The sequence below is a fragment of the Zingiber officinale genome, chromosome 4B (genome assembly GCF_018446385.1).
Source record: "Zingiber officinale cultivar Zhangliang chromosome 4B, Zo_v1.1, whole genome shotgun sequence".
Lineage (NCBI taxonomy): Eukaryota > Viridiplantae > Streptophyta > Magnoliopsida > Zingiberales > Zingiberaceae > Zingiber > Zingiber officinale.
This window is the reverse complement of record NC_055993.1, coordinates 3,855,449-3,865,911: the sequence shown is the minus strand read 5'-3', so window position 1 is coordinate 3,865,911 and position 10,463 is coordinate 3,855,449. Positions and strand designations below refer to the sequence as shown.

Sequence of the window (10,463 nt, the reverse complement as noted above, 5' to 3'; positions counted from 1 at the left end):
TTTACATCATACTTTAAATCAATTTTAAAATAAGCATAATATATTCTTTTTAATTCATCATTAAATATTTTAATCTAAATTATAATATAAATCTACTAATCGAATATTTTAATTCATATAATCATAAACTACTCATAATTTTAAACTTTTAAATAACTAAATACTTACCATAAAAACACAACATAAACATAAATTTAAGTCTAAAGGTTAAGTCCAAAGATAAATAAAACACAAGATAATAAATTAATATAAATCATTCATAGACAAGTATAAATTTAAAATCATCCCAAAAAGATATCATTTTGTCCAAAATGATTCTCTTTTATTAACGATACAAAATAGATAAAATTATCTCAAAAATCATGTTTTTACAAGTTTAAATGTGATTTTACAACTTTGATCCGATTTTACGATTTTGATCCAATTTTACTTTAATACATTATTTTTATCATGATTTTACTTGATTTTAATAAGTAAACTTGTAATTTTGTATAAGTTTACGAGTCAACTCGTGATTTTAATAACATTAATTTTGATTCTAAAATTTTATATGGTAATATTTTATACCTTAACTATCTCACTGTCTTGAGAGAAGACAATGTTGTTATCTCGTTCCATGTTTTCGATGATTATTTTCTCAGGCATGAATAAAGCTATCCGGAATTTCAAATGCCCGTTGAGTTCAAATTGTTATTGCACATATTGTCTATTTTGGATTTAAGTACTTGTAGTGTTATTTATTCTTAGCTCTATCTGAAAAGTCTCATTATAAATGACTTTTAAATGTAGTTCTATATATAAAGATAGATGTCAGAGACTCCACGTCCAATTCACCCATTCTTGTGTCTGCAACATCTTCACTGCCTTTATCACCATCAACCTCATTGTTAGTTTTGCCATGTAAAAACATTTTATCATCCACTGGCCATGATAATTGAATTGACATATTCTATCTATGAATTTAGCTTTTGAATATATTCGAAATCAAATTGAAAAAAAAAGAAAAACAATGAATCAATATTTTATTATTTTTGGAGTCTTTGTGAAAGAACATGATCAATTTTTGGACTCTTTGTGAAAGACAATGGCCGGTGTGGCACCAAGTAAGCTTCTGTTGTTTACTTTGTCTTTGTCTCAGTTCTTCAATCACCGCTGCTCTGCTTTCTGTTGTCGCAGTCTCAACAGCCACTAAGGGAAATAAAAATTCAGTTAAATTAATTTAATCGACCGAAGTTAAAAGTCGGTTAATTCAAAAATTTATTTTTGTTTAAAAAACTATTAGTTGTTTCGATTAAAATTGGTTCGGTTTCAGTTCTAAAAATTGAAATTCGATTAAACGGAATAAATCAATATTTTCAATCGAACATTCTCAAATGTGCCATGGGCATGTCAGGTGACGCGGTCTCACCGGATCAAGTGCGTGCGGGATAAATAAACATTTGGTTAAAACTAAAGCTAAAAGTTCAATTTAATTAATTTGAAAATTCATTTTTCTTCTTCTTAAAATATTGTTTATTTTGAATAAATCAATTCATTTTTAAAAATTAAAATTTAATTAAATCAAATAAATTAGGATGCGTTTGGTTTACATATTTTTTATTTTCATTTTTTTGAAAAACGTACGTTTCTGAAAAATAATATTTGATTTGTATTTTCATTTCTATTTTTTAAAAAATTAGATAACATTTTCTGAAAAATAAAGAATAATAAAAAATCATTTTTTATTTTTAGAAAATATATATTTTTCATAAAATGAAAATAAAACATGCGTAAATCAAACACACCCTTAATATTTTCAAACAAATCCATCCTCAAACCTGCCACGATCCTGTCAGATTTGTCATGTAAGTGATCTCTAACTTTGCCTTAGCCCGAGACATGGCAGCATGACCAACCCTACTCTTGCCGTCATTCTTTAAGCACCTCATTCTTTAAGCATAACTTTAATCGCATGGTATCTTTGGCGTAATGATCAGGAGTCGATTTTAAGGAACTGACGACCTAAGATTTATCCAAGCCAACCCTTCTCCTAAACCTCCGACCAATCCACCACGGGCCGCACTCGTCATTATGAACACCTGAACTCCCAACCCTCCTTGCCTCCGACTCCGCTTCTTGCCCCTAATGATCTTAGATAAGTATGGGATATTTTTCCCATACTTAATTTATAACCGATCCAGTCCACTTAATTGTTGTTGTTGAAAATAATTGATTAATCCGAATATCCCATGAAAATATTAGCGATATTAGGGCAGTATTTTTTTTTATTTCATACCATTCTTGTATTTATTAATTTTATACAGATAAATGATAAATGATTAGATTATTGGAGGGGGCGGATCCTTTGATCCACATAGATTGGATCAATTCATGATCCAATCTTTATATTAGTGGGAGATAATAGTCCTCATCTATTAACAGGTGAGGGTCCATTACCTCCCACTAATCCTCTTATCTTGGTTAAGAACGAATTAAAATAAGGGGACCAAAAGATCTGGACGCTTATTGGAGAGGCAAAGATTGACAAGAGAGGGCTACAAGCCACGGCTGCTGAGGCCGTAACAGTTAAGGAGTAAGGTTTATATTCAAATCGACCAAATCGATTTAATCAAAATTAAATAAATCATTTTTTTTCAAAATAATTAAACCGATCGATTTTTTTATACAAATTGAACTGGTAAAATATTAATTAATTCAATTTTTGATTGAATTAACGGATTTTTTAACAATGATATATTTCTATCTAAGTTTTGAAAACGTGTGGTTGGCACAAACGAGTCATGCACGTTCGTGTCCCGTGTTATCGTAGGGTTGAGCATTCGGTTTATTAAAATCAAACATACTAAAATGGTTTAATCGAAACCGAACAAATTAAAATTTTTTCAAATTAACCGAACCAATTCTTAAATACTTCAAGATGAGAGCAGTAGAAAGAGAGTTAGCCTAAGGCTTAGAGTAGAGTTGGCCAAGAGGCTCAGAAGTAGGTTGGCCGAATGACAATTGATCAGTTGGGTAAGATTTTATATCCTCTATCTCTATCCTCATTTCCATCCCCGTTTATTATATTCATCCTTGTTGGATCGGACTGCACGTGAGAGGAGGATGAATCACGTGATTTTGAAAACTTATTTCTTTTTGAAATTTAATTACGCAGCAGAAAATTGAGAAGAAAAAAAACACAAGAAAATACGGTCGATTTTAGATTCAGAGCCTTCGGCAATTCCTACTCCAAGACCCAAGTGTTGTGGATCTATTGATGGGTAATCCACTAAAATACCTCTTCTGGTACCTCTGGAAGAGGTAATCGAGCACAAAGAAAGTTAGAATAAGTGCAACATTCTGCACTTGTTCTTTTGTAATAATTAATTACAAAAAAACAACTTCCGTTACTGACACGTATGAATTGAAGTGATAGTGCACGAGTGTCGGTATCGATGTGTCGATCGCGATCGAAAGTCCTCAGAGTAATAGTCGGGCGCAACACCTTCGCAGCAAAGTCGCAGCAGAATGTCAGAGCAATCAGAACCTCAAATGGACGCGTAGTAGCTCGTATCTTAATTTTTTTTTGAAGTTTGGTTGAGGCTGCCTTAAATAAGGCATGGAAGGCGCCTTCCATAGGTGTTGAAGGCACCTCCAATGAGAGAAACTTTATCTCGTTTTTGCTGTACCTTATCTACACCAAGATCCAAATTTTATCCCTTGAAAGGCGCCTTCAATGACTTGAAGGCGCCTTCCATGAACAGTGCGAAGACGCCTTCCAATACTTGAAAGTGCCTTCATGTATTGTTCATCCGAAGGTTTTTTGTTCCTTTTTGCCCTACAAGTTGGGTTAATCTAAAAGTAAAACATCTAACCTGTAAATAAAGTTAGCACAGTGAAAATAAGAAGTAGTAATTAGCTCCTGTCCTCCCAAGACCAGGAACTAATTAAAGTCTCAGATTAGAGATCCAAAATGGACATAACCTGGACCGACGCCTACTGTCCCTCAACCGGGACGCGTCCTCACAAAGTCACTCTCCTCCAATGACTTACCTTTACTTACCATCTTGTAATTGGTTGACTAGTCTTCTGACCCACTATACCAGTTGTCCAATCCACAAACCCAACTAGACTTTCGCAGGTTGTCCGGTCCCGCGGACCCAACCGGACTTTCTGCCAGATATCCGGGTCGGCCCGTTGACCTATCTGGACTTCGCACCAGCTATCTGGTCCCTCAGACCTAGTTGGATTTCAGCCTAGTGTCTGATCCTTTGGACTCGTCAATTCCTGCACATTCTGTAAAGCAATTATATCACAAAATATCTAACTTAAATCGTTTGTCATTCATCAAAAACTGAATTAGATCGTTAGTACAAAATTACACCAACAATGTAATAATCCTATCCCATCGTATATTCAATTTTCATCTTATTCTCATCGCCATCGGAGGATCTGAGATCCTCCATTAGAGGTGAGTAAAAAATTAATTAAACCAAATTAACCAACTAAACCAATTAAATTTAAAAACTTTAAGTCCATTATTATTATTATTATTATTATTATTATTTAAAATAGTTATGTGTGTTTTGATTTTAAAATTCTTAATTCAATTAAACTAAATAAATCAAAATTTAAATAATACTGATTTTTAAAAATCAATATCAAAATTTTGCAAATAAATTGTGGTGTTGAATTTTTTAAAATCAGCGCTAAAACTCAATTATGGTGTTGGTTTGTAAAAAATTAATACCAAAACTCAACCATAGTGCTGATTTTTTGAAAATTGGCATAAAAATCAATTGTGATATATTTTTTAAAAATCAACACCAGCATCAATTTAGTATTCGGATTTAAAAAATTATTCCATATCCTCTTTTATTGGGATCGGATTCTCTATTATAAGAAATTGTGGACGTATTTTTATGTTTTTAATTATTCTTTAACCCAGCGTTATATTTATAATACGTCAGCTCTACTTTAATTTACCGATTTTTAAAAATGGACAAATAATACTGTTATTTTTAATCTTTGTGTTTTAAATTATTCTTTAACTTATATTTATAATATGCAGGCTAAACTTTACATTACCGATTTTTAAAAATAGGCAAACACCAGTATTTTTTTGTGGTGTGTTTTAAATTATTCTTTAACAAAGCATTATATTTATTTTAGTGGTCTGTGTCTCTTCGTGTAGCCGAACCGGTAATTAATAAATTCGTCGAATACCTACGTTATCTTTTTTTAAAAAAAATCTTACTTCAACTTGATTGTTATATAAATAATTCTTCATTTATAGAGTGAGCATGTCTACGAAGTTTTGGAAGCAAATAAATAATTTATATCATTCGACTAATCTTATTCAATCATCGACGACACTCGTGCACAAATCATGACGAACACATCAATAGTTTTGAGGTATGAACATACACAATTTGTTCTGGGATAAATGTTAGAAGCACACATTTTCAACTTTAGAACACAAGGTAGATAGATGCATACTATTGAACATGCAAAGATCAAGCACACAAATCCAAATTTGGGACCTTGACTGATGGACCAAGGAGACAAATGATGCTCTCACCAGAACTTCCACAAAACAGTTTCGGATCAATACAATCAATGAATAAAGAATACAGCATTCATGGAGCATCAGGGTGTTGATCTCAACAGGTCTACTGTGAGCTTGTTGAATAAGGATTGTTAGAAAGTGCTGCTGCTTTCACTCACAGAAACTGTGGAACTCTCAGATTTTGTGCGTTGGGAACCTTTGTTGATATCCAATCCCTGAAGCCTTCCAAGGGGGTCTTGCTGCAGTTCGTCGGGATGGTCTTTGAGTTGTTGATGCATTTGCTGGTTTGCAACACCAGGCTGTGGTTGGTCGAACAAAGGCGGTCTTAACTGGATAGCTTGGAGGTGGACCGACTGTTGTTGGGGAAGCATGAAGAATGATGGGTTGAAAGGTACATTATGTAGTCCAATGTTGTATGCTTCGTCGGGTTTTAAAATTTCACCTGTTGCAGCCTTCAGTCTTTGAACGTCTTGCTTTAACGCCTCATTCAGTGCTGGAAAGATGAAAGAAACAGTCAACTGTGTTGTATGTATAAATTATAAGAAATCTCATGCCATCCCACTTCAACCCGTAAAAATAAAAACATCCATGTTCTTTGAGAGACGTATCACAAGGTTGGGGTCTTGATTCATTTTCCATGATAACAGCAATAAAATGTAATAAAATATGATAAGAAAAATAAGCCACAAACATATATATCCAACAAAGGTTAAACAATGGAAAACGGCTTAGTCAACATACATAACAAGAGGAAATGCAATGATTCCGAGACAACAATCATCCTACATGTTGTAAATCTTGGAAACTATATATGTAGATTTTTTTCTGCAAATTCTTTGATGATCCATACCAAAGAATTAATTTCAAACAAAAATATTATTTGCAAACTTGACCAGAATGAAGCACAGGCATGAGGCCTTTAGACTTGAAGCCTTTCGAACAACCTGGATTGCCAAGGCATTCCTTCAAGGTGATTGGTAGATCCAGAGGCAGAATAATATTCTACTTGAAGAAGATAATTTGATCATCCAATGAATAAGAGGTACAGCTAAGGAAACAAAGTACTCACCATCACGTAATTGAGCTTGCTGTTCCATGGCTTGTAACCGTAGCTTAAGTTCATTGTTCTCTGCAGATAGTCCAGCTGTGTCTCTCTGGAATGGAAGAAAGTGACAAAGAAGGCTCAAAGTTGGGATAGAAATAATAATTATTTAGTCACTAAGCAAACAGTAGAATTGAGGCAGATATTTTAATTAATAAACAATGGAATGAGATTAATGGTACTTCTTCACAAGTATTAATCATAGTTCACGATAATACCTATCCAAATTCACTTTCGTATCTTCCAACTGGAATTAAAACTACATTGTTTGAGACTCTTAGCCCATGTACTGTGAGAGCGCTCAATAAAGAGGTGAAAAAAACACAAGAATACAACAGGCCAATTAGGGGGTTCAAATATCTGATTGTCAGATTGAATTGACAAAGCAGAAAGTTGCAAAGTTAAATGATTTGTGTAAAATTTAATCATTTCACAAAGATATAACCATAGAAAATCAAGTTACCACAGAACAGCAAAGAGTAAAAGGATTATGCCATATTGTGAAGCAACAAAATTAAATGAGATTATGGATGTAATTGTCAGCTCCAATCTCAAAGAAATAGAGGTGGTAAAGAAGAATTAACTGGAAAATAAAATATCTATATGGAAATAAACCATTCTTTAACTAAAAAGAGATTTGCTTGTCCATTAGAAATTGAAAGTTCAATATTTCGAACATCCATACCCCTACTGTTTGGAATCAAAATAAGTAATGTGGACTGAAAAGACGACTGATAGTAGAGCACAAAGCAAGTTGGCTTAAAGAATTGAAATCAGTTTTTGAATAGAACCGAGTACTGTAGTTGATTATCTTCTTTTATAGATAAAATGCAAGGAACAGCTTTAATCAAGCAAACACGAAAATCAATGGCTTTATACTTTTCTACGTGACTCTTTTGAATGAAATGATGAAAGAATACTGCCTGAGAAGTTCCTTTGGAACCTAAATCAACAGGAGGATTAAATACCTAACTAGTACAGACCTGAAACAGTGTTAGTTGTGCAGAGAGAGTTGTAGCTTCAGTTTGGAGAGTCTGAACTTTCCTTTCAAGTTCTAATATATAGCGAGCCTTTCTTTCTTTGGAGCGAGCTGCAGACTGTCGATTTGCTAGAATTCTGTATTTTGTGGCAAATAATCAGAAGAATTCTGAAAATGTCTAATATGAGTGATATGAAATAATGTGACAAATCAAACAATTAACAGTGCAAATGATAAGAAGAATTGGTGGTGACTTAGAACTCAAAATTATAGATACTAGCACTGACTAATTAACAAGTTACTCAGAAATTTTGTGGCACAGAAGGTTGTGTATATCTAACCAATTTTTCATTGTTGAAGAAATCAAATGACCTATATCCATCTAATTTTTTTACTTGAAGCCTGATTATCCCTGTACCTATGTTCGACAACAAACAGAAACAGTCCGAGGTCGACATCAACAACCTAATTGACCATGTGCAAATTATTATTATTATTTTTTTTGAATGAGGTATCAAACACCTGGTTTCTTATCTGTGTAAGATAAAAGTACACGAGTCCAAGTAATATAGTCCATGAAAACAACATAGATGGTAATAATTGTGAAGCAAAGTAAATGGTTCAGTTTATATTCAGATAATAGTTTTCATGCCTTACTAATTTACATGACACATAGCTGCACTTCTAACATTAAATGCCACAAAAATGTAAGCCCTTAGATAATTAGATGCAATAGCACACTAATGGAGTAGAGATAGCCGCAGATGCCATGACCCCATGAATGTGAGAACTAATCTGATAACTTTGATGGGCCCAAAGAATAGTCCAAAATGCTTAAGCTCAAAAAGAAGTTCACATTATACCACAATTTTCTGCGGAAACTAAGCTTGATGCCCTTTATGAAGGCCCAAAGTCCAGCTAATAACCCAAATATCATCCCTAACGATGTATATATTTACCAGCAGTTCACTCATATAAGCTTATAAAGCTTTGTCATTAGCATACAATTCTCCATATGGGAATAAACTAGGGTGTCAAAATCGAAGTGGCAAGATTTTTGTTGTTGTTGTTGTTGTTGTTGTTGCAAGATCTAGGATTTAAGTACACCAGGTGTTAGGTGAATGTTGATATCAAACAGTCACCAAAAAAAAACAGGGAAATTTATTTTCCCACAGTAGAAACTTTAGACAGAATAAATTGAGTTCCTTCAAACATAACAGTAAAATAACTAATTTTCATTATTCAACCAAAGCTTTAGACATTCTGTTCAAAAAGAAAAATTAGATTCCTTAGGTCTCTTCTTCCACTTTATCGAACACTTCCATCTGAAAATATGACATCAACAAAACCAATGTTACTCTTAAAACCTCAGAGGCTAAAGAATCGAAGAAAAAGTTGAAGGAAGAAAACCCATAAAAAGAGAAGCAAGCTAATTTTTGGTAAAAACTCCTAAAGGACTCACCTTTTGGCTCTCTTAGGATCAACGACGGCGAGCTCCGAAAGCTGCTCCGGCGTCATAGCCTTCTTCGCCTCCATGACTTCTCCAAACGCCGGTTCCCTCTTCAGCGACACCGCCGCCGACGATCCGTCGACCGAAACGCTATGCCTATGCTTCTGATTCGCTCCCGCGACGTCCTCCCCGACCTTTCTCTCCTCGCCGAGCCCGGAGCTCTCCGCCGTCCGATCAGTGCACTCCCCGCCGCCCTCCGACCCGGATCCGCTGGCCTCCAGCTTGCAGCCGATCTTTTCGATGTCCATGAAAGTGCTGAAGAGGTCCTCATCGGAGCCCACCTCGTCAGCGCCCCCGACGGCCGCCGCACTTCGATCGTCCTCCGGGAGGCGGAATGCGAACTCAGATCTGGCTCGGCGGTGGTGGGAGCCTCGCATTGGGAGGGAGGGGGCATGGAACATGGAGGCGGGAGCTCCGGCGGCGGGGGCGAGCCCTAGGAGGGAGGCATTGAGAGGGGGAATGCTGCTAGGGTTAGTGCCAGTAGCCGGATCTGGGAGCTTGGGTTGCATCTGGTGTCGCCGCCGCCTCTCCCACTCCCATGAGAACTGTGAGAAGCGCAGAGAGAGAGGTCACGAACAAATCCAGAGAAAGACATTTTGTTTGTTTATGTATTAATTTGAGGAATGTGTGTTTGTGTGTGTGTCTGATACAGTGAGAGAGTGACAGGGACAAGGACTAGAAGTTTGGCGTTAAGGGTTCAAATTGGATAACTATTTATCTTTGCTTAATTTTAAAAATTTTCTATAATTTTAATCTTTATTTAATTAGTTAATAGAATTATTTTATTATTTTAATTTTTAATTGTTTATTTATAATTTGATAATGACTTTATTAATGAACTTTGTTCATATGCTACTTAGGTCTAATTTTTTCAAAAGTTGAGCATGAAATTAATAAAGCGATTGAGATAATTGTTCGAGATTATTTGATTTTTTTTTTAAGCTAGAGGTTAGCTTAAGTTTAATTTATTTAGATTTTTTAGAGCGCTTGCATTGAAATTTAGTTATTTTAAAATTTAAGTTCATTAAATTAACTAGCAAACTTAATATTATAAATTTATTTGCATTTATTTGAAAATTTTATTTATTTAATTGATATATAGATAAATTCTTGACAAAAGTTAGTCAGAGGCTTAATTTATTTACATGTCTAGCTCCACCTAACATGAGATTAGGGGTGAGAAAAAGTTCGTTTAAATTGACTTAATGAACCGAATCGAATCTAAAAATTCATTTTGGTTAACTTTTTTTATAAAAAATCAATTATTTTAGGAAATTTAAAACGCTTAATTCCGTTATGCTGAATAAATTAAAATTTAATATTA

The 10,463-nt window shown here is 34.3% G+C and overlaps 1 protein-coding gene across 2 annotated transcripts; it reads right to left on the bottom strand.

Moving 5' to 3' along the window:
• Nucleotides 1-5,358: 5,358 nt before the first annotated feature.
• LOC121974469 (transcription factor RF2b-like) lies at nucleotides 5,359-9,736 on the bottom strand. 2 transcript variants are annotated; one of them, XM_042525547.1, is made up of 5 exons: nucleotides 9,092-9,736; nucleotides 7,634-7,766; nucleotides 6,618-6,702; nucleotides 5,991-6,041; nucleotides 5,359-5,901 (listed from the first exon to the last, which is right to left on the bottom strand). In XM_042525547.1, exons 1-5 carry the CDS (start codon nucleotides 9,646-9,648, stop codon nucleotides 5,723-5,725), a joined length of 1,005 nt encoding a protein of 334 aa, XP_042381481.1. In that variant the 5' UTR covers nucleotides 9,649-9,736; the 3' UTR covers nucleotides 5,359-5,722. The 2 variants fall into 2 exon arrangements, with proteins under 2 accessions (XP_042381481.1, XP_042381480.1); XM_042525546.1 differs by having other exon boundaries at nucleotides 5,359-6,041.
• Nucleotides 9,737-10,463: the final 727 nt, after the last annotated feature.

Excerpts from the sequence above, each read along its gene's own strand:
- LOC121974469 (XM_042525546.1), bottom strand. The coding sequence starts at position 9,648 with ATGCAACCCAAGCTCCCAGATCCGGCTACTGGCACTAACCCTAGCAGC. Across the intron at positions 7,767-9,091 it reads GATCCTAAGAGAGCCAAAAG|AATTCTAGCAAATCGACAGT; the intron begins GTGAGTCCTTTA and ends CACAAAATACAG. Across the intron at positions 6,703-7,633 it reads CACAACTAACACTGTTTCAG|AGAGACACAGCTGGACTATC; the intron begins GTCTGTACTAGT and ends CTTCCATTCCAG.